At 33.7% G+C, this 24,805-nt stretch overlaps 2 protein-coding genes and 1 long non-coding RNA gene across 5 annotated transcripts; 1 reads left to right on the top strand and 2 right to left on the bottom strand.

The window, feature by feature from the left end:
• Window positions 1-3,198: 3,198 nt before the first annotated feature.
• On the bottom strand, window positions 3,199-7,128 carry LOC107432413 (protein cornichon homolog 1). Of its 3 annotated transcripts, XR_003053128.3 has the most exons (5): window positions 6,855-7,127; window positions 5,906-6,087; window positions 4,957-5,079; window positions 3,811-3,898; window positions 3,199-3,719 (listed from the first exon to the last, which is right to left on the bottom strand). XR_003053128.3 is itself a non-coding variant. In XM_016043543.4 (4 exons), the coding sequence occupies exons 1-4, from the start codon at window positions 6,927-6,929 to the stop codon at window positions 3,659-3,661; spliced, it is 441 nt and encodes a 146-aa protein (XP_015899029.1). In that variant the 5' UTR covers window positions 6,930-7,111; the 3' UTR covers window positions 3,199-3,658. The 3 variants fall into 3 exon arrangements, 2 of the variants coding, with proteins under 2 accessions (XP_015899029.1, XP_015899028.1); XM_016043543.4 differs by lacking the exon at window positions 3,811-3,898 and having other exon boundaries at window positions 6,855-7,111; XM_016043542.4 differs by lacking the exons at window positions 3,199-3,719; window positions 3,811-3,898 and adding an exon at window positions 4,562-4,791 and having other exon boundaries at window positions 6,855-7,128.
• A 610-nt stretch (window positions 7,129-7,738) lies between these two features.
• Window positions 7,739-14,715, top strand: LOC107432417 (uncharacterized). Its single transcript, XM_048465651.2, has 15 exons — window positions 7,739-8,101; window positions 8,689-8,793; window positions 8,887-9,033; window positions 9,438-9,559; window positions 10,018-10,123; window positions 10,290-10,352; window positions 10,441-10,567; window positions 11,394-11,476; window positions 11,857-12,073; window positions 12,645-12,772; window positions 13,176-13,250; window positions 13,350-13,470; window positions 13,625-13,806; window positions 14,029-14,228; window positions 14,400-14,715. Exons 1-13 carry the CDS (start codon window positions 7,988-7,990, stop codon window positions 13,723-13,725), a joined length of 1,509 nt encoding a protein of 502 aa, XP_048321608.1. The 5' UTR covers window positions 7,739-7,987; the 3' UTR covers window positions 13,726-13,806; window positions 14,029-14,228; window positions 14,400-14,715.
• Window positions 14,716-23,690: 8,975 nt separating this feature from the next.
• LOC125419507 (uncharacterized) lies at window positions 23,691-24,539 on the bottom strand. The gene is made up of 2 exons (XR_009634738.1): window positions 24,222-24,539; window positions 23,691-24,023 (listed from the first exon to the last, which is right to left on the bottom strand). It is a non-coding gene; the product is annotated as an uncharacterized LOC125419507 (long non-coding RNA).
• Between the last annotated feature and the right edge of the window lie 266 nt (window positions 24,540-24,805).

Here is a 24,805-nt window from a genome sequence, read left to right as displayed (position 1 = left end):
TAATTTTTGATAGTTAATCAGAAATTATATTTATTTATACTGCTAGAGTTTCTGGTCATATTATATATATGTATATATTTTGTTTATGTTTCCAAGCAAAAAAAAAAAAATAAATAAAATTTTGTTTATGCTTTCTGCGATGCATTAATTGTCCGCAAAGCAGTAAATGCAATGTTGAGCAGGACGAATGATTCCTCCTAGGCCCCACAATGAATAGAGAAAATGGTCGGTGCATAAATATCTATCTTTTTCAGCTAATTATTGTTTTTTTTTTTTTTGGCTATATATATATATATATTTTATCATTATTATAAAAATATTACTATTAATATTTGCTTGAATATATGAATAGTATAAGTGACCCTCAATCTTTTTCTTCCTAAAAGTATTGTGACCCATGACCAGACCTGAATTGAACCTTATGCCCGAGAGATTGTAACTAATAACTATTTTTCAGAAATACTAGTTTAGATGCAAATAGACGACATTTTTTTAATATGCGAAATGTTTCATCAAAATAATAATAATAATAATAATAATATGTAAAAGGCCATTTTATTTTAAATTTAATAATCTTGTTGAAGATTTTCCTTGTAAGAGACTTTATCTATTTATTTATTTAGAGAAAGACGCTTAATTACCTACTCGTAAAATTTTCTATAATTTCAAGAATACCATAATAATAAACTGCTCATTCTATGTTTCTATATCAATGTTTATGTTCGACTTATTTTGTAGTAAAATGGAGTAGTCGGAGAAGGATAGAGTGGCTGAAAATTGATTTGCTAGATATGGTCATAAAGTTGAATGAACAAATAACAAGAATAATAATAAAAAGAGTTTCATATATAGAATGTGAGAGTTTTGGACCACAAAAGATTTTATAATAATAATAATAAACATATAATGAAAAAAGAAAAACCATATAATAAAGGCTAGGGAAGGACTATCTATCTCAGTGGGCGTTCATCGGCGTGCAGTCCACGTGAAGGTGGCCCATACACCCTTCTTTCGGGTATCTTATTAATTTCACTATATACAATGTCTCTTTCCGTATTGTATTATTATTATTATTATTATTTTAAATAAAAATACACAGCCTCATACACTCTTGCAGTTGGTGGGGACAACAATGTCCTGTGGTCTATGACACGTTTGGCAGTGGCATAAAAAAATATAAATACAAATTTTGTGTGAAGATCTTTTGGTTTTGGTTTTTCAGCAATAGTATATGTATATGTATGGTATGTATGGTTTTTCGGTGATAGTGATAGTAGCAAAAAATATATATATAAATAAAAAGATTGAATTTGTTTATAACACAGTTAGTGAGGCAGCTCAATCCGAACCTATCCTGCCCATCTTCAAACCCCCATCACCCTCCAAAGAATCCCAACTCAACCAAACACACTGGAAGCCTTTCAGCTACCCAAACTTCAAAGCACCTATCATCACCACAAACCCCCTCCCCCAAAGCCCAAAGGTATAATTGTCCTATTTATTTTTGGGGGTCCCACATTTGGATTACTTCAAGCCCCACCTCGTAGGATCCCTTCCCTTTTTACCCCTTAAAAATTATAAAAACCCAAGTTTGTTCAAGTTATGTATACTAAACTAGTTTTTAACACTTGAACAATCCAATGTCATTACGGAGGAATTGAATTGAGAATTATTGTATGGGAAAACAAGGAAATTGTTCTAAAACCATGTGATAAAGAGTCTGATGCAATAGTAATGAAATTCATTAGCAAGCAGAGAAGTAGATGAACCATTGCCAAATGAAAGAAAGGGCTGTCAAATCAAAAGCAAATATGTAAAAATATTAAGGGATGGGCAAAAACTAGCATATGACATTGACAATCAATGTGTGTATATCCTATACTGGATATTGAATGGGAGGTCATTGATGAACTTGGGAATATTTTAATACTTGTTTGACTACCAGCTGCTAATGATTTTTTCCAAGTTCTATCACATATCTCAAACCAATTGAGAATTTCTAGATGCATTTGTGAACCAAAAAATTTTCGCCTTTCACTTTGTGTCAGAGTTTCAATTCCAAACGGAGAACCCCCATTCCTCGATAGGGGAAAAAAAAACTTCTCAAAAACAAGTTTCCCAAACAGCAAAAGGACAGCAACCAAAAAAAAAAAAAAAAAAATTTGGGTTACAGATAAATAAATAAATAAAAATTCAATCAGGCAGGGAAAAGCTGGTACATCTGACGGTCAGATGTTGTCGATCTGATTGGACCCCACTAGATAATGACTGCTGACCCTACTCAGAATAAGACCCACTTGCACTAAGCTTAAAAATACAGGGCCTTGATGATGCTGGGCCCAGATGGACAACAGGAAGACAACTCCAGTCAAGTCTAGGGCCCGAAAACGACCCAACATGCTAAAAGTCAGGGCATCAGGGTCTATACATCAAGTGGTTAAAAATTTCCCATCATAATGGGACCTACTTACCAGTGGGTGTGGGTTGGGAAGAGAAGTTGGAACCCTATGGCTCTTGACGATGGTTTTCGTGTGGGCCTACTGGGCAATTATTAGTATTGTGTTGATTGTACAAAGAAAGGCAAGCTCTTGTCAAGCTGACTACAGTATGTCGGGTCTGGCAAGCTGTCGGGTGTAGGACACTAGTATGAGATAAAGTGGGCCCACATTGATACCCTTCGTATTTACAGACGGGGTGAAAAGTGGACCGTAAAAAAAAAAAAAAAAAAAAGCCAAGTTCGCTTGGTAAATTTCTGATCCAAGTTGGACTGTACCAGCCCACTGCACCGACAATCACAAGCTGACCCGTATTTACTCCCACCGAGCCCAAAGCATTCACAATTTGCACCTCTCCATGTTCGGTGACGGCCAAATTTTGCCGTATTGAGGGCCCAGAACAAGCAGTCTTGCACCCGATTCTGAAGAATGGAATTCGAGAAGGCGTCATGGTTAACGGTATTGGATTACCCTGGACTATTATTAAATCCAATTAATTTTTAATAAAATCCAATTTGACCGAGCAAGACTTGCAATGGTCAATTCCAATGCAACAATTTTAAAGAGATAGGAAAATTTTGCAGACAGCACCCGATTTCGTCATTGGAGGAATGTGATTAATAGAAGTTGGACACATGGAATGACTGTAGACATGCAAAGCACTTTTAGTATAACACTTTCTAGCGTGACGCTCATGCGGCTATACATATATATATATATATATATATATTGATATCACAAATAGGTTTGCAATACGAGTATAAGGTTCAGTACAAATATAAAAATATACTATCGAACCATCAAAAACTTAGATAGACAACAAAAATATAGTCATGCGTATTTTCATAAAGCTTTTCACAAAGCAGACATTTTCATCTTGATTCCTGAGTGCTTGAGGTCCGGACACAAGTATTACCAATATCAATGTGTCATGCCTCAATGGCAATGCTCTCCATGCCAAATCAAAGGGTTACGGTTAACAATACGTAGAAAGTATACAAATTGAAGGTTTCCCCTCCTCCCCCCCCCCCTCCCCCCCTCCTAATCTTTAGCTTTTATGCACCCATCCCCCTAGGCTAGAAGGCCCAAAATTCACATTTTCTCAGTCATCAAGTACATGGAACAAACTTACAATGAGTTGCTATCATACTGTCAGTGGAAAATCAAAATATATTCACAGCATCTTCCTCATTAGTTAAAGAGTTGAAAGCAGATAATGTAAGCCTGCAAATTAAGATTTATGATTAGCATTTCAAAAACACAGAGACAAGGCAGAGGGAGAGCACATAAAGAAATAGAGGCATTTATTATTTACCATAAAAAGGAGTTCATAGATCATGGAAGATTTCAAAGTCATAAAAAGATTTTACTGGATCTGTCCAATTCTCCAGTTAAAAATGCAACTGAAAAGAGCAAGAAAAGAAGAAGAGTATCCAGTATGAAAGTCCACAAACTAAAGATATTCTATGCCTTCATGCAACGTCATTAGCCTAGATGCGTAATACTCCATGTTACCTTGTGGTTTTCAGTTTATTTTTCTAATGTCCTGTGTAAACATGTTCCTCGACCCTAGTCTAGCTAAATATGTAATTTCTCCTTCAAACATCCAATGCATGATCCCCTCAGGGGAGTAACAATGCACTATCTCTGCATGTTAAACCATCATGTTGATCTACCCAAGTGGCAGTGTACATAATCACAATCATATCAAAGTCCTTCTTACATAAACAGCTAACCAATGACAAACTGCAATCTTTAACACACAAAGAAATCAAAAGTAAAGAATGAAAACAGGTTAGCATCATGTAAATATTACAATATAAGAGCAGAGACCATTAGTAATTCTTTTTTTCTTTCTTCCTTTCCGCCGGAATTAGAAAATATCTCCTTTCAATATATAATGCACACCCCTAGAGTATCAGGCTCAGAGGCTACGAGACAGACAGCAATTCTATATAGAAGCGGAAATTGCTTGGTAAACAGGCAGCCAGCATGTTTTATGACACCTTTTTCCCTTTTGTTAAAATTGAGGTTATCCATTCATCATGATGAAGAAAAAATAACTCTAGCAGAGGAATATATGCATTCTTAATTTATTAAAGTCAACGAAAATACAAAAAATGTAAAAACAAGTTAATCCCTCACGTGACAAGATGAATTTTTTCAGGGCAGTCAAAGAGATACATATTCAGACTACATTACAAAGTGAAGATTCTAGAATACTAGAAAAGAAGAGCGAAGATCTAATTCTCCAAACTCGGATCTCTGAAGTGATATTTTTCCAGCAGTGAAAGTTCTAAAGGAAAACAGTAAGGAAACCCTCAATTAGAAAAATAAACCCAAAAAAAAAAAAAAAAAAAAAAAGGGGGGAGGGGGGGTGTGAAAAAAGAGAACAAAATACATTCCAGTCGGATAAAAGTAAGCAGATATAAATCTTCCATATATTCAGTGAAGAACAAACCTGAAGATGATTATAACAAGGAGACCCAGATAGAATGCAAGCTTCAATTTCCTCAATCTCTTCTCAGCATTTAGAAGCCTAAACACTTCAGTAACATCAACAAGATGCTTGCGCTTCAAAAACCTGAATCACAGAAAACGATTGGATATAACATGGGAAAGATGCCAGCTCAAATCCAGCCAACAAAAGCATAGATAGATAAAAAGATGCAAACATAAATAGTTAGCATCTAAAACAGATGGTAATTCATAGGAAGATTGAGATTTACTTCATTTCTTTAGTTTACTTGCTGTCACAACAGGTGCAGACCAAGGTTAATTCAATAGAATTTTTTCTGTAAGCGCTAATTCTTGGCATCTATCATGAACCAAAAAAGACATCCCATGCCATTCATAAACTAATTGCATTTGATACGAGAGATTTTCTACTGTATTATAGTTGTAAGCATATGAGTGTGCCTGTGTGAAGTGTACCAAGCTTTTGGGAGTGGCAGTGGCTTCTTAACAAATACATTCTCAAAAGGGAGAGTTACGAAACAGTGCAAGTCAAAATCCTATGACCTACAGATGCATTGATCATCCGAACAATTTTACCACTAATGTTTGGTGATAGATCTGCAATATTTTCATCTAATAAATGTAAGCTATACATAAAGTTTAAAACTGTTGAATCTTACAAGTAAGTCCCCAATATGGAAAAGCTTCTTAAGCATCATACAGTCCAAAGTCAACATTTGGGCTTCAGTATGTTTACATAAAACACAAGCACACCAAGCTCAGTAAAACCACTAGCTACGCAATATAGAAACAAGAAATTTGGTTCTGCTCAATAATTAAGTGAATAGAATCTTGATTTTGGCATACATTCAAATGTGAAGAGATGATAAAAACAATAAAACAGGCACAATATTGACAACAAAAAGTAAATAATAATGTGAAATAATACTTACAGCATCACGAAATAGGCAGACATGGGAAGAGTAATTAGGAACAAGAACCAGTGCCATGTCAAGAGGAAAAGTGCACAAAGAACTCCATGCACAATGAACTCAGGATACACCAAAGAGTTAATGCGGGAAGATGATTCAAAAGGGTTTATATAGTCAGCCTCCAAGTCCGTCAAAATCACCAGCTACAAGAAAAAGAATATTGTACAATCTTATAGATTAGATAGACCAACTACAGTGCATAGATATGGTTCTTCTGATGCTGGCTGAATCCGTATCTATGCAATAAAATATTTAAGCCACATTCAATCCAGTAAATAAAATTTCAACCGGCATAAAATTTCCCGCCGATTCCTTGTTCAGGTACCACACATTCACATTAGAAGAACTGATAATCAAAATAGATGTCAATTGTATTGATTAAAGAAGAAGAAAATAGAGAAAGTCTTAATTACAGTAATATAAGCAGGAAAATAATATCAAGATATGTTTCAAATAATGAATGAGTGCGATTTTTGATGCATATAGCGTGATCACCAAAAAAGATACAGTATAGTTAATCTTAATCTTGATAAATTCAACTTAAGCGCCTTCTCTTGAATATCATTCTAGGTTGCTCAACTAAATGAGCAAACAAATTAGTGATGCTCCGCTGTTTGGAAACCACAGGGACAGAGAAAGAAATTCCCCAAAACCCTAATAAGTGTCCTTCCTACAATAATATCCACAAACATATAACTGGTTTCCGAAAATGCTGATTACACACAGAAGCTATGAAGGAGGAAAGAAATAAAGTTTCTACTTCTAAGTATTTTCTCGGCAGCCAAACAGGCAGAGAATTGAATAAAGAATCCACAGTCGCTACCAAAATAATAATAATAATAATAATAATAAATAACTAATTGATGTTCATGGTTTTAGGAGATTTACAAAAATAAATAAATAAAATAACCTGATAGAAGGTGGAAGCAAGGAGGCCTAGGTCAATGGCGAAGCAGATTATCCAGAAGATCAAGTCCCAGCTCATTTTTGTCTGCGAAATCAAAGCAAATCAATAGCTCTTAACGTGTATGAAAAATTGCCAGAGTATGAGCTAAGGGTTTTTAGAAGAAGGAACGGAGCCTTCCAAAATATTTATACTTTTCAAAAAATATTTGCTTTTCTCCCAAATTTTTGGTTTAAATCGTTCTCATCGAATCATTTAAAATTTTATAATTTCAAGTTTAAAATAAAAAATATTCTAAAAGTTAAATGTTTATTTGAAAAAAAAAAAAAATCAAGGTCTAAATTTTCTAAAATATTCTTTTATGATTTTCAAGCATGTTTCTAATTTATCAAAATTTTTGTATTTTCCTAAAATATTTATAATTTTCTAAAATGATTGTAATTTCCAAAATATTTGTTTTGAATCATTCTTATCAAATAATTTTGGGATTTATGGTTTTAAATATCAATACAAAGTATTCTAAGAAATTTTTTCAAGTTCTAAGATTTCTAAAATGTTTATAATTAATCAATTAATTATATACTAAATTTCAATTTAACCATTTTGTTTTGGATTTTTGCACAAATGCATTTTTATTTTTAAAAATTTTCATTATTGGCCCCTTCACTTTTAGTATCTGTTTCACTTCAATCAATTTAACAAGTCAAACTATTAGTCAGATTTATATATTTACTAAAAGAGGCTAAATTGATATATAAAAGGGGCTAATTTGATACAGAAATGAAATTAGAAATTTGAAGGTTACAATAAAATTTTCGGAAATAAGATGCAATTGTAAATAATCTAAAATAGAAGAGCTAAAAATGAATTTTAGCCTTAATCGTTTATTTTTATTTTATTATTTATTATGAAATTCATTATACTTTACCATTTTAAAACAGTAGTGTTCGCCGGGAGGCGCTGATTTTAAGAAGATTGGTGGACGTGGAAGTTACAAATTGTAGTCCAAGTACTTAAGAGAGAGAGAGAGAGAGAGAGAGAGAGAGAGAGAGAAATTGGACCTTTAAAAGGAAAAAAACCAAGTGAAGAAAACTAGAATCTAGAATTTTATTTTGGAAGAAGATTGAGAGTTATAAGCCATGAAGCTGCATCTTGCCAGCAATGGATGTCAGAATCCCAAATTTAAGAGCTTACTTCCAACCACCATCAAAGCTTGCGCTCCTACTCAGGACCTTCAAGGCCAATCCGTTGCTGTAAGTAAACTTTTCATCTCTATTTCATGCTTTCATTGTTATTTTTTATTTTTTATAATCTATCCATATTATACATGTAGAGAAAGAGAGAACGAATAATGCTGTGAGAATCTGAGCATAAAATACAGGAGCCATTTTTATTTTTATTTTTGTTTAACAGCGTAGCTAACTCATACAAAGTGCATGTTAATGCATTTTGTGAGAAAAAATATATGGGTAGTAGTTATGAGTGAGTAAAAGTTAAGAATTTAATTTGGGTAGTTAATTTTTTCTAACTTAACTGGGATTTCTTGGTTCTGAGGAACACCACAATTTGGAGGGGATCCAAAATTTTAAAATGTATAAGCCAAAGAAGACAAATAATATATGTATTTGTTATTTATGAATATGTGATAGACAATTTACATAAAGAAGGACTACTGAAATAGTCTCAGTGTGATAATCTGAAATTTTTACTTTCAAATACGAATCATGTGTGGTTGGTGGAGAATAAGTGTGTCACGCTTAATTATACCATGTTTGTGCTGTCTTGTTGGATATGCAATATGTATAACTGGGATGAATTAAAGTATTCATTTTAAATGCAGGTTGTTGGTTTAGGAAAATCTGGAAAAGCTGCAACAAGGCTTGCTCTAGCTAGAGGTGCTTCAGTTGTAGCCGTTGACTGTAATGAGAACTTGGGTTTGTTAGAGGTGTAGACATCTATAACTTTCACAGAAATATTTTTTTGTTAATTTCTATGTAACCATTTTGAATCCTATAGTGAGATTCCTCATTGGTTACAGCAAGATCCTCTTTTTGAGATGCATAGTGGAAGTTTGAGAACAATCTTGGGATACTTCGATGAAGAGCTACTTAATGGCGTGGACAGGGTGATTGTGTCCCCTGGAGTTCCCTTGGACAACCATGGTCTTTCCGCTTTGTTGCATTCAGTAAGTCAGTAGAGAATCAGATCTTCTCAGGACATAGAAGAAAACAAGGTTATTTCACATATGTAATGACCAATTGATATATTCCATTCCTCAGGGCAAATGATAGTTGCTTTGCTTTATGATATGGCATGTTTTTTTACAATCACGAACATCCATGTTTTATTTTAAGGCGTGGTATAAGATACTATATCTGTTAACTCAGAAACCATTTCTATATTGGCATTAACTTGGATCCTACAAAGATATAAGCAATGGAACTATTTCTTTTGGAAATGCCAAAGTCATTTAATTTTTCTGTGTTGTCATAAGTTCTTATGTAATGTATTATTCTTAAATTCAGTGACTTTAATTTGGATTTAAATTATTTGAACTTTTTGGTGCTCTTTTTTGCTGTCAAAATGCAGGGAAAGCAGGTAATGTCTGAGTTGGATTTTGCAGCAGAAATTCTTCCAAAAAGTGTCAAGATTTTAGCAGTGACAGGAACCAATGGAAAATCAACAGTCGTTACTTTTGCTGGACAGGTTCTACATTCTCTCATATTATTTTTTTCTTTATTCATTGTAGCTTTATCACTGAATTCTCCATATTATTACCAGTTCTAATCTAACAAACAACCTATTGTTTAACCAGGAAACATTTCCTAAATTAAAATGAAAGTGGAAATGTACATTGATGGCTAATAAGTAAAAACTGCAATGTTTTGAGCACTTTTCTGGTACTAACTGGATTGTGTGGCCTCTGATGGAAGAAGCTGACAGAACTTTAACAAAAATGGAGGGATAACTAACAACATTTAAAAGTGGCATTTAACATTCCCTCAAATTTTAGGATCTCCATTTTTCCCAAAAACCCATTCTATGTGTCTTGAAGGTAAATCATCCATGTAAAAGTACTCGCAATTAAACTCGCAAAAACTGTCTTTCAAAGGAGCCAGTTGTAATGTTAAGCAGAATCGCTTGGATAGCTGGGCTTTTCTAGTACTAACTGTGAATTGGGCATTGAGGCATTTGTTGGGGGTAACCTTGGAAATCCACTCTCAGAAGCTGCTTTCCAATGCATAGCATCACCTTCTTTAAAACCCAAGTTTCAGGTAATATTAATTGTTTGGTTGGTATTACCTTTTTGTTCAATTTTATTTATGAAATCAAATTTTCAACAGCATTATTAAATACTATGAGGAATTATGGATCTCTTGTGCCAATTTTTGCGCATGTGAAGATTGGAGCAAACAATTTAAAGACACTAAATTTTTCCAGGTTGCAGTAGTCGAGGTTAGCAGTTACCAAATGGAGATTCCTAACAACCACTTCTGCCCTTCAGTGAGTTGGGTTTGAAAAGTTTCTTTTTAACTGTGTTGGCAAATTTAATACTTTTCGGTTCCTAAGAATGTTATGCACATGTTTGGAGGTTGCTGTAGTGCTAAACCTTACACCTGATCATTTAGAAAGGCACGGGACAATGAGAAACTATGCAGCGCTAAAATGCCGGTTATTTTCTCACATGTCCCATCCCAGGCTGGGGCTTCTTCCATTCGGTATGCACATAGTCATTTCTCAAGCAAATGTACATTGATTTTATGCTTTTCTTTCTTTTCTGTCTGCATAAAATGATCTACTCTCTTTTTAGATTTGGCAGGTGGGATTGGACTTTGGTTCAAAGCATGGTAAAAGATTCAGTTTTCTGTAGTGCTCTTAACTTGAGTCAGTTGAGTGGATAATCCCATCTGTTGTTATTCTATCATAATCTAATTGGAAGGAAAAATTAGGCTCCTGATGGCATAACCTATATGGATTGCAAACCTATAATGATATTCATTGAACTAGCTCGTGAAGAGAAATATAATCTCTCATGTGTGTTGGTCATTAACTTGTCTACTAACAAGCCATGACCTACTAATAATAATGGGGTCTCCCTAATCCCATAGACTGAGGATTATAGGTTGGAAACTCAAGAAGTCTGAGGTAGTTTAGCCAAGAGAGTGTAACTTTCTTTAATTGTAGATAACAGACTTGTTTAATATCTAGCAGTTCAGTGGTTGAAAGATAATTAAGTACTTGCAAGTCAAACTGCATAAATATATTATTATTATTATTATTTTTTGGGTAAGTTGCATAAATATATTTTGTAGTTTCTAACATGTTTCTGGATGATATGAATTATGAACTTTTGTATATTACTGCTAATGCCTAAAGCAAGAATCGAGGTAGACTATTTATGAAACCATGGTAGAATCCTTAGAATGTTTGATAAGGATATGCTTTTCTATCAGCATTTCATTATATGCATACCTTTTGCACTTTATCTTGTCTATATATGGCTGGGGCTTTTATTCTTACGGACTGTTATGTATTCATTTATAGGTAACGAGCATTTGAATGAAGCAATTGCAGAACACATGGATGAACTAAATCTTGCTTGGATAGGAGCCTATCCTGGTGTTAAAGTAAGAAGTAATCCTCTTGTGCTTGCTGATTAAATTTGTACTTTTTGTACTCAAGACATTATGGCTTCAGAGCTAGGAATATTAGTTGGCTTGGGGTTATCTGATATTCCATTTTGTTTTAGAAATGAATGACAACATTTTTTTTAGTAAATCTACCACTCATCTGTCCCTGGTCACTGGTGGAGAAATTTTTTTAGCATTAGAAATTGTTTTAGTGGAAATGATGTGCTTGGTTTCTCTTCACAGTGCATTTAACTGTGAAAGAAGTGTGCTGGAAACAGTTCAAGTTATATTGGTAATTATACTTTGTTATCTGTTCCCTTCTTTTATTTTCTTTCACTTACCAATATGAAATTGATTGTAATAACTTATTTGATTAGATTGATTCCGAAGCAAAAGTTTCAAGTTTTGAAGTTCCTGCAGTGGGGGTTGTTTCTCAACTACAGTTGGGTGCATTAAAAGCGATGGGGACACACAACTATCAAAATGCTGCAGTGGCTGCATTATCTATTATTGGTCTGAATGTTGGAGTTGATATTGAAGCTATAGGTTCAACTATTGAAAAATTAAGACCACCCCCACACCGGATGCAAATTGGTAAGCAGAAACAGATAGTACTCTCTGTGGTGAATAAATAATTTTTGTATGATCATCTTATGTTACTCTCTTCTGTATACTGTAATAGGATATTTGTATAATCCGCCGATCAAGGAGAAGATAAAGTTTGGAAGATATAACTAGTGTTAGAATTAGTGGATCTGCATCTTGAAAATTTCAAATAAATGGATATGAAATAGTTGAGTGTATATTCACACTATAATTTCTTCTTTTTTGATTAAAGGTTATTTTGAAATTCAGTTATAAACTCATCCCTTCAACGGTTTGATGTTTTAATTCAGTGGATTTTTTCTTTTAATGCATTAGTACTTATAATTTCAGTCTCTATAGCTGTACGATGAACTTACAAAGTGTTGTGCTTAATTGTCACTTCCTACTCATTGGAAATCATCAATAACTTATCCTTTGTCAAATTATTCACTGAAACAACTGGAGGAAATTATGCCGAAGTTTGTTTGTATAAGCTTTTATACCAATCTTCGGGAAATATTCAGTATTTTCTTGAGCTTGATTCATCTTTGACTATTCATTCTTTATTCGTTTAATGAAGTATACAAGGATGTCCATGGGGTTACTTGGGTGGATGACAGCAAGGCAACTAATGCTGAAGCAACATATGCAGGATTAATGGGTCTAAGAAGACAAAAGTCTGTGATTTTACTTGGTGGAGTTGCAAAGGTTACAATTAAATCTTCTTCTCATCTGCATGTGTTGATGCTGTTCCATTGGAGTTTGAATCATTAGTATACTAATTCTCATCTCGAGACAGGTCCATTTGAACATATGTTAGTTTTTCCTAAGTAAAATTTGAGCGTATGTAAGTTCAGTTCATGGTTATGACTGCCAATCATTCTCAGGTTCTCAACATTTATGTTTCTCATGCTCGGATAGGTCAATTCTTGTATGTACGGGAATTTTACATTAGATGACAGAACTTGAAAGCTTCTGAAAAGGCATATGAAAATTCAAAATACCCTGATTTAAAAATTTTCAATCTTCAATTGTATCGACCCTTTGAAGATCAAAGAGAGAGTGTGTATTGTATTTATTTGAGTTATCAATCATAGTTATTCTTTTGCAGGTCTTAGATGGATTAGAATCTAATGGTTTTGAACAGTTGGTCGAACTGCTTAATTACCATAGATGCGTAATCACTGTATGTGATCTTTACTCGTTTTGCACTGTCTGTGTAGCTGTATCTTCTTCTTAATTTTTATCGGTCAGTTTCTTAGTTATGCTTTCTTTGCATTTCAAGTTTGGGACTTCGGGGACACTCATTCAGACAACATTGTCCAATAATGGGCTTAGAATTCCCTGTATTAGAGCTGCAAATCTGAAGAACGCAGTCAGCTGTGCTAGGACGATCTCAAAACCAGGTTTTTTTTCTGCTAGAGTTGCTGCAAAGCATATGTTACTCGAACCGCTTTATTTTATTTCTATTTAGTGTCTCTGATATTTTCAAAATTATAAAATTTAGCTTTCTTAACGTGTAGATATCTAGAACATTTACATAACTTTTGAGTACTGCAGGGGATGCTGTGGTATTAAGCCCAGGATGTGCAAGCTTTGATGAATTCAGAAATTTTGAGCACAGAGGGATGGTTTTTCAGGAGCTGGCTCGCTCATTATAATAAGATTTTTAATCTGTTTTCTATGGATACAGTATTTTCATCTTTGCCATTTGCGAGCATGGAATAATATGTCCAGTCCAGGTAATTTTTTTTTTCTTTATTTATTAGAAATCTTATTTTCTCATTTCCTCTTATTACCATTATTTCCAGGGACTGGAACTATCAATTTGCTTAAATAATTAACAAAAGGAAACAACAATTCTTTCTGAATGACAACGTGGAAACTGTGTATTATTTGAAGGACAATGTTGTATCCTAATTTATAATGAGAGACTAATACAGTCAATGTAAAAATTCTTGTAGGTGAATTGTGGGCTTTAGAGCATGAGCATCTCCTATGTTAGATGTCGCAAGTATAAAATTAGCAAACTATGAAAAAGCATTAAGAGATGGAAATGTTGGAAAAGATAGGGTGCAACTCTACCTAAAAGTCTTAGAAACAAATTGGGTTCAGTTAATCCACATGGCTTCTCTAATGGTTCCCCACTTGGTATTTTCGATCGGTGAGTGTTTTGTGTTAGCTTGATGAATTAGTTGGACTTTTTTCTAACAGCTTAAACTTTTGGGTTGATGGTAACCTTACATGAATTAAAAGCTAGGGGTTTTGTTTGGTTATATATGTGTTTGAATCCACCAAGTAGTATAGTTTTTTCATATATTATCTTCTGCTTCAGGTGTGACATGGAAGAAAGCAAGAAGAAGAAGAAGAAAGAACATTGAATGGGGGTGATGCTGAGGTTGCCATAGCCCATGCAATTCAAAGAGATTTGTTCAAAATGGGTGATGCTGAAAAAAAAATTAAAAAAAAAAATGCCAAGTATTTAAAAATGCAATTACAAGGAATATGAGATCGTTGAAATCTGATTCTTTCCCAATTTTAAATACGTAGTAGAAAAATTATATTTAAGGATAAGAAAAATATTGTAAATGAGAATGTAGAAATTCTTGTAAGCCGGATCAGATAAGATTTTATGTGTTCTTTTTTGTGTTCGTCTTCGCACAACAATTTTTTTTTCTTTTGAATTGCTGGTACATGAGGCATCCAGCCTGTTACAGATATCCTTTTTTCTTCACATTCTATATCAACGTTATAAATTTGTGAAATTGAACATCATAGACTTTACTCACGAGGTTAGATTCATCTTCATTTCCTTGATTCTCTTCCCTCTGCCCCGAGTACTCATTCACATGGGATTTGTTAAGAAAATCCAAATCTCCATTTCCTCTCAGACAATTATTCTCTTTTTTAACGTTCCTATAAACTCTGCTCTTCCTTGCTCCAGTCCTACACAATAAATGCATCTACTTCTTTCTTTTCCAAGGAGGTCTTTTTCTTTTTTTCTTTTTTTCTTTTTTTTCCTTGCTAGATGTTGCAGAAAAGGGCAGTAAAAAAGTCATACATCCGTGTCATCAACTCTTGCTGAAGAGTCTTAAGTAGTTCTCGTGAACTAAAAATACTGGATGTACATAACTAACGATTAACCACCTTCATTACACTTCATACGAAGATTTAGCTCTTTATTCGGTCATCTATTGCGGACAAATATTGCCTATTGAGAACTCTAAAAAGTCAAACTTTTTACCATGATTACAGCAATTCCCTCACTTTGATACGCATTAACTATCATTTGACATCTCTGCTTCATCGGCACGATCCACGTCCTCTTCTGCATCACCAGAAACAATATTCAGCTGCAACCCAATGGGGGAGATGCAGGATTCGGTGCTTGATGTTCAGAATCATGCTCACTGTCGAATTTGGATTCTGTAGAAGAAATCTTATTTAAGGATCCATTTATCTATTGGCTCTCCACAATGCTTATGATAACCTTTTGGCTTTATCAACAGTTTAATAATGTTAGGCTCCATCATCGCTAGTGTCTTGTGGCATCAAGCATTGTTTATAAGAAATCTGTGACTGGCTCTTATGAAATGCCTTATTGCCCTCGCCCTCTGCAATGATTCTTATCAAACAAGAACAAGAAACAAAAAAATGTAGGACCACTTTGTGGAAAAAAACAGCGTAATTCAACAAATTACTGTGTAGGACTTGGAACTCTTGGTGGCACTGTCCTCTCAGACTAGGCTCCACAGCTTTCTTGGGTTCTTTCATGGCAGCTCCAGCAGTACTACCCAACTTGTTTGATATTGTGGAAACGGAAGGGATAGAAGTCGCAGTAAAACAAATCCATAGAAGAACAACTAGATGCCCCTTTGTAGAAACCCACTGTAAACAAACTGACACACATTGGTTTAACGGAGACACATGTAACGGCTAGTAAAGCCACTTTTGTCTTTTGCATATCAATGAAGCGTTGGACCGGTCAAAGAAGTGGAAAGTTGTTATAGCTTTTGGGTATGAGTGAATGATTTGTAATGGCCAACTTTGGGCTTTTAATTTTCTTACGGTTTGGTTGGAAAACTAAACGAGGGATTTGATCAATTTTTGATTAAATAAAATTAAATAATATTATGGAAAAAAGGCGTTGAGAATTTTAAGGGAGAAAATACTCTATGTTGAGAGGTTTGTGGGATCATATTACTTTCTAATATTTTTTCAATTTTAAAAAAATACAGAAAAAAAGTTTTGAAAAATACGTAAAAAATTAAAGAAAAATTACAGTAATTTGCATAATATAGTAAAGTGAAGATATGTAGAAAAAATTTTGAAGGTGTCGTATCCAAGATCTTAACAGCCGTTGTATTTTAAAAGACGTTCATCAGAAAACTTCTATATCAGTAGACCCAAAACATCTTAAGGAGACTATAATACTACATAGACTTTGATAAAATTATCAAGAAGCAGATCACAATTAACAAAAAAACATACAAATTTGACTTTTAATTATTTTATGTAATTTTAATTTATCCTTGTGTATTTACATATATATTCATATATATATTTTTCCAACAAAAGCTTCTTCTTTCTTCTACTAATGCAGCAGTAAATTCATTTTTATCCTTTAAGCCTTTTTGTTTGACCAAAAGGGTGAAATGATGGCAAATCATCCACTGTTGACAGTTTGCAAAGAAGGAGTTCAATTTGAATTTTACCAACTCCACCCCTCATCCTCTTTAACAGCCTAATACACCTCTCTCTCTCTCTCTCTCTCTCTCTATATATATATATATATGTATTTCCATACCTTGCTAATTGAATCCTATTTTGAGGTATGAGAGAAACATAGAGAACAAAGAGAAAGAGGAGAGTATTAGAGAGAGAATTATAAGGGAGATTTTTCTTCTAAATATTTGTTTTTTTTCTTTTGTTAGAGAAAGTATATAAAAGAGAATATTGTCATTTGTGCTTTTTTTATTATAAAAAAAATTATTATATTTTTTACTATAATAAAATTTTTCTACAATTGTTAATTATTTCATCAATTATTTTGTATATATTTTATTTGAATATTTTACACAGAAATTTTTCATTTTTATAATTTCTGCTTCAACTGTAACGCATTCTATACCTCAATTTCCTAACAATACATACATGTATACTTTCACATAGATTCAAATAAAATTTAATTAGGTAGACAGTTATATGTTTCAAAGTTTGTCTTATGAAAAAATTGAACTATTTAAAGTTTGTCTTATGTTTCAAAGGTCTAATCCAAACACCACCTCATATATATATATTTTTTTTCCTGTGGCAGCTCTGACAGTGTTAGTACTACCCTACGTGTTTGGTATTGTGGAAACGGAAGGGATAGAATTTGAACACAAGCAAGAAAGAACAGCGTAAACTCTGATCGGATTCAGCTTATAAAATCCATAAATAGGGGAATTTGGCCCAATACCCCTCTTTAAAGATGGTTAAGGATATTTACCCATACTTTTTGGATCTTTTTTTATTTTACCCTTTAATACCCATTCTCACCTTAAAAAAATTATAAATGACTTTCATATCCTTATTTTACTTCCCCATGTGTCCTGTATTCCACTAAATAAAAAAGAAAGATACCTTAGCGGGTTCCCATTTCTTAGAAATTGCAGAGATTCTCAATGAGTTTCTTTTTGAGCCTATCCACAGCAAACAAGCCAGTCAAACATAAATGATAAGTAAACCAAAAATTCGAAGGCAATAATTTTCAAGTGCTTATTACAAAATAATAATCACTGGTTAGAGAAAGAAGGAGAGTTGGGTTTGCATATTAAAGGTCTTGGAAGTGAGATGAAAGTGGACACCATTGAAGAATCTCAGAGATAAACAGAGAGAAAATGCCGAAGCAAAGCCAATAGCAAGTTTGACAACTCTTGTAGAAGGAAGAGCAAAAGAATAGTGTGTATAGAGTAGGGTCGCATGGGATAAGGAAGCATGTGCCGCACTTGCCTATATTAACCGAGGAGTTATGGAAAATTCCAATATCTTGTCTTCTTCTTGTTCTTCGCCATGCGAGCCTCTGTTTTTACAAAGCTGACAGCTGAAAATAATTAGGGCAAAGCTGTTAAACTAAAGGGTTACTAGTAAGAGAAAAAGGAAAATTGGATTTGAAGTGTGGGAGGTGGGACATTGGTTAGAGAGAGAGAAGTTGTACATGGTTTATTAAGGAGTCTCCACATTTGCACAAATTTCTATCATCAAGTTTTGACAGTCAATAGTAGAATTTTCCTCCATTCGGATCACCATATGGCCTACCACCATTCAATTCATTAGTCCATCCACCAGACAATACCATTTGTAGAGAGTTTACAGCCTTTGCCCAAGCACACTTATCTTGGTCCAAGAAAGGTTTCAATCCAGAACCAATTAATTTTATATTGAAATCTCAATTGAGCCTGGGCAAGTGGGCTTGAGTAGAGGCTTAACACTCTATACAAGATATATATCTCTTTGTGTCTCATAAGATCAAACAATGTTAGGCCACTTTTTGTGCTAATTTGAGAACATTTTCAGAACTTTTGGGGTTTTTTCTCCTTAAGATCATTGAAGAATATATATTTTGCATGTTGTCGCATTTAACACACATTAGGGGACTTGTGGGGGCCAAAAAATTGATAAAATGTGATAACCATAAAGGTTTCGATAATTACTGATGAAACCTAAGGTAATTTTTCCAGCAACTATAAATTGATTACCGTAGGGTTCATCGGTAATTACCGAAGGACCTACGGTAATCAAATTTTTGTGCCAATTTGAGAACTTTTTTAGAACTTTTGGGATTTTTTCTCCTTAGGATCATTGAAAAATGTATATTTTGCATGTTGTTGCATTTAACACACATTAGGGGACTTGTGGGGGCCAAAAAATTGGTAAAATGTAATAACCATAGGGGTTTCGGTAATTACCGATGAAACCTACAGTAATTTTTCCAGTAACTACAAATTGATTATCGTAGGTTTCATTGGTAATTATCGAAGGTCCTACGGTAATCAAAGTTTTGTGCCAGTTTGAGAACTTTTTCAGAACTTTTGGGGTTTTTTCTCTTTAGGATCATTGAAAAATGTATATTTTACATGTTTTTGCATTTAACACACATTAGGGGACTTGTGGGGGCAAAAAAATTGGTAAAATATGATTACAATTGGGGGTTCGATAATTACCGATGAAACCTATGGTAATTTTTTCCAGCAACTACAAATTGATTAACGTAGGTTTCATCGGTAATTACCGAAAGCCCTATGGTAATCAAATTTTTGTGCCAATTTGAGAACTTTTTCAGAACTTTTGGGGTTTTTTTTCTCTTTAGGATCATTGAAAAATGTATATTTTGCATGTTTTTTCATTTAACACACATTAAGGGACTTGTGAGGGCCAAAAAATTGGTAAAATATGATTACCATAGGGGTTTCGGTAATTACCGATTAAACCTACAATAATTTTTCGAGTAAGGACAAATTGATTACCGTAGGATTCATCGGTAATTACCGAAGGCCCTATGGTAATCAAATTTTTATGCCAATTTGAGAACATTTTCAAAACTTTTGGGGTTTTTTCTCCTTAGGATCATTGAAGAATGTATATTTTGCATGTTGTTGCATTTAACACACATTAGGGGACTTGTGGGGGCCAAAAAATTGGTAAAATGTGATAACCATAGAGGTTTACCGATGAAACCTACGGTAATTTTTCCAGCAACTATAAATTTATTACTGTAGGTTTCATCGGTAATTATCGAAGGCCCTACAGTAATCAATTTTTTGTGCCAATTTAAGAATTTTTTTAGAACTTTTGGGGTTTTTTCTCTTTAGGATCATTGAAAAATGTATATTTTACATGTTTTTGCATTTAACACACATTAGGAGACTTGTGGGGGCCAAAAATTGATAAAATGTGATTACCATAGGAGTTTCGGTAATTACCGATGAAACCTATGGTAATTTTTCCAGCAACTACAAATTGATTATTGTAAGTTTCATCGCTAATTACCGAAGGCCCTACGGTAATCAAATTTTTGTGCCAATTTTAGAACTTTTTCAGAACTTTTGGGGTTTTTTCTCCTTAAGATCATTGAAGAATGTATATTTTGCATGTTTTTGCATTTGACACACATTAAGGGACTTGTGGGGGCCAAAAAATTGGTAAAATGTGATTACCATAGGGGTTTCGGTAATTACCAAAGAAACATACGGTAATTTTTCCAGCAACTACAAATTGATTATCGTAGGTTTCATCGGTAATTACCGAACGCCCTACGGTAATCATATTTTTGTGCCAATTTGAGAACTTTTTTAGAACTTTTGGGGTTTTTTGTCTTTAGGATCATTGAAGAATGTATAGTTTGCATGTTTTTGCATTTAACACACATTAGGGGACTTGTGGGGGCCAAAAAATGGGTAAAATATGATTACCATAGGGGTTTCGGTAATTACTGATGAAACCTACGCTATTTTTTCCAGCAACTACAAATTGAATGCTTTCACTTATTAATGTAGTTTTTTCTCTTACTTTGTCAACAGTTATCATTAATAAAACTAGATTTAGATTGTTCTTGGTGGAAAGACACACGATTGAAGTTGTCGGATGGAATTGTGGTGATTCTTTTACGACGGTGGATAAATATCAATTACCGAAGATGCATCGGTAATTACCATTGGGTAGTAATAGCATTCGTGAAACAATAAGAAACCTACAAAAAATTGAACACAAAATGATATTTTAAAAACACAATATGACAGGTGACTTTGCCAACAAAACAACACATAAAACCAACGTCTGTTATGCTAAAACACATGTTAGCGATTGAGCTACTAATTGCATTCCTTACTACATTGCATAACACACGCATACCGCATAACATGCCCCCATTGTCTTAATATAGCGTAGAGCAATATATGGTCCTTCGGTTGAATGGTGCTGTTGGTTGGTAGTGCTATCAAGAGGTATGGTGGCCAAGCATGATCGGTTGCTGTGACCAATCTGTTTGCATCTCTCGCATCTATATTGAAGACACTCCTCAGATTGAATCCTCTTCTTTCTTGGTCTTCCTAACTGTTTGTCAATCTTAGGTGGAAGTACAAGCTGGTTTATGACATCATCTCGAGTATGCCACTGACATTTATCTCCAAGTGGATATATGGTTTCTGAATATACGTCAGGAGTGAGTCAACTGAGTAATGCGCCGAGCAAAGGATATATGGAGAAATATGTCGATGCTTACATGCTGCAATTGCATGGACACAAGGAAATCCATCAATGTCAAATTCCTTGCATGAGCACGTCTTATTTTCTAAGTTGACTACTCCAACGAACATGCCATAGCCAACAATTTGAAACTCGTATAAGTTCAATGGAATAACACGTAAGCCTCTGCCATTATTTGAGCGCTCTTGCATGATATTTTCCAACCAATTAGTAACAAGAGTTTGCATTGCAGCTGCGTTATTTCGACGTTCATATCCCTTGTTGATTAATTCTTCAATCATGTCTGCAAACAAAACAGCTCAAAAACATTACAAACTCTAGTATTGCCCTTCCTCCTCATGATAATTATAGCAGACCATGCCTTCTAACGCAAGGAAAAAAAACTGCTAAATTATAACAAAACCAATATAATATCAACAAATATAATATTAAACATAGTAATCACATAATAAAAGCATAAAAAGTTAACTAAAGATTATAACTGTGGATATTTAGATATCACAAAACATCAACAGCAAATAGACTTCTCATATAAAACATTTAATATGTCCCCAAGAAGATAATAATCATCAAATGCGGCTTCTACCATGGACCTACCAATAATCCAAACCACAACAGCTGTGGTCCTTATGGTCCTTAAAATTTTGAATAGAAACATAAAGTGAAAGAGCTTTATCATATCATAATATGCTGACAACATAAATACAATTGAGTGAATAATCTTCCACCAGTTCCTTTCACCCTAAAGGGAAAAAAGTTCATCCCACATAACTTCTAACAAACATAGTGGATCAAGTAGAATAAGATGTCAAGTTTATGACACATGTGCTAAATCATAACATAACATTAGCTTGAATGGATGCAATGTTGACATTGTGGTGATTTGTGGATTCTTTTGTTCACGATCATAAATATAGTTACATTTAGCATGTCCTTCGTATACAATAACATTATCAAAGTTGTTAAATTCGATTGAGGTGGTTTGCTTTCAAAAAATTGAAAAATTAAATATACCGATGGAATGTCGGTAATTACCGATGGAACCACCATTAAATTTTCCAACAAGCAAGTGTTTCGTAATTATCGATGGACCGTATGTAACGAACAAAGGTTGTAATTTTCAAATGGAAATTTCCGAACCATTTATGGATTGTTGTACATAAAATCAAACCAACATATAACTTGCACTTTTATATCATATCAAAACGTGACAAACAATGAATCCAATATAAGGGGAAATATATATACACATACAAAAAATCTTTAACTCTGCTGTGCACGAATGTGCACTTTAATTACACATTTTTGAAGTCTATGGGCTTCACAATGAAGATTTTCAGTCTTTTTGTTATCACAAAAGGTTGGGGGTATGCAGGGAGACTGAACTGCACTGAAGGTGGTATTGTGTTTTCTGCAATGGTTGGTCAATGTGAACAAAGGCTGAAAGGTACGTAACCAACAAAAGAGAAAGAGAGAGGGAGACACACAGGATTCATTGAATGTGGTAGCAAGGAGAGGAAGAGAGAGGGATAAAAGTTAATGAGGGTAGATGAGAAATGGGAGATGGTAAAACAATTTGTTTAAATATTTTCTACTTTATTTGACAGTTGATGAGAAACGAGGGTAGATGAAAAAGGGGAGATGGTTCCATTTATTCAACACTTTCATATCCATTTATTTAAATATTTTCCACAACTGCACAATTAATTCCCTCCTAACTACTCTATTATGGACATACTATCATGGAACTGCATTTTAAAAGAGATTGAAAAAAGCTTTCAAGCTGGGAAAAGTCTCCAATCTAAAATTAAATAAATTTCAATGCATACCATTCAAACAAGTTCAAATCGTCTCAAACTAGAGAGCCAATATTTGAGAACTCAATTACCATCCATTTAAATTCTCATACTTCTTATTTCTTGCTTTTTCGGTCCTCAAACAATATGGAGAATTTAATAATGAAATTGGGTCCTTACACTTCATCTTGACATGAGAATCATGTAGAAAAACTAAAAATTAAATTTGAATTAGCAAGCGAAAAATGTACAAGTTTTATGAATAAAAACTAGAGAATATTACAGTTCCTACAAAAGGCTGTATTGGTATCAAATCCATGGTGTAATTGTTTAAAGTGGTATTATTCCTTAAACATGGAACTGCTTTGAGCTTTTTACATTGAAGTTATACTCACATTTATGTCGATTCATAATCAGATTAGCCAATATGAGATTACTATCCAATCAAAGACAAAACAAGTAGAAGCGGTGCATCAAAATGAAAGGCTAGTTTTAGTTTCAGATAAAGCCTAAAAAGCATAGACTGCATCCGTCAATTTTTTCAAGTTAAAAATCATAAATGTAAATGTAATTATGGCAAAAGCTGATAAAATTGTAACTATATAATACCATACCACGATGAATGTTGAACGTACATGAACAAATGCTGTCAAAACTGATATACTAGCAAAGAGAAAATATTTAACCAAATAATACACAGACAATCATGTTTATCTAGCCAATGCATTGAAACTAGAAGTAAGATTTCAATGTGTTCCAAGTATATATCTTTCTATAATATCAATTCAACTGAGTGAATTTGTTTTAGCTGCATGATGAATGAGTGCTTGCTTAAATGGTGCGAAGCTTCTTATATATATGCACAAAAAGCTGCTTCCGCAGATTTTCAGATTCTTCATCTGTCATGTTCATTGCATCTGCATACAAACACCAGTAAAATAAAGGTTAAAGGTAATTAAGATAAAGTAGCTTATTATCAAATTTGGCTTCTCTACATTAATTCTTTCGTGTTTAAGCATAGCCACTATGTACAAAACAACAGAAAGAAACTTGAGCTTGAGCACAAAGAAACTTTGCAATTCAGCTTTCCAACTATAAATTATCATATTCTATACCTTGAAGCCTTTGGAGAAGGGAAGCAGGGGAACCAAACCTCAACATTTCTTCCTTTTGTCTCTCAAGCTCATGTAGCTTCTCCTCTACAGCAGCCATCTCTGTTGTTCTCATAATTTTGCACCATGTACCATACAAACAGGAAAAAATGTTTCACAATCAATACAATAATTTCGACACCACCTAAAGAAAGCAAGATAAATATTACCTGATTTCTGAGCTCCACAAAGCGCGGTTCCTTTTCGAAGTTCTCCCTGTGAGTTTAAATAAATTCAGGATCTATTTCTCCATGCATAATTCAATAGTGCTTGACTGATATATATATAATTAAAAAAAAATCTAGTAGATATCTCCATGCATAATCCAATTGTGCATGACTAATATAGCAAAAACTAGTAGATAACAAAAAAAGAATAACTCGCTAGCTGTAGTCTTTCTTTGCGAATTTCATCTCTAAGCTTATAATTGTCAAGTTGCAAAAAAAATCTAGGAAAAATAATTAGAGCATAGACTCAATATCACAATAGCGAAACTACTATATATTGGGATGGCATAAACCACCATGCTCATTAATAAACCATATAAA

The sequence above is a fragment of the Ziziphus jujuba genome, chromosome 11 (genome assembly GCF_031755915.1).
Source record: "Ziziphus jujuba cultivar Dongzao chromosome 11, ASM3175591v1".
NCBI classification, from domain to species: Eukaryota; Viridiplantae; Streptophyta; class Magnoliopsida; order Rosales; family Rhamnaceae; genus Ziziphus; species Ziziphus jujuba.
Note: the sequence above shows the minus strand (reverse complement) of the source record. Positions and strands in the feature narration are given on the sequence as shown.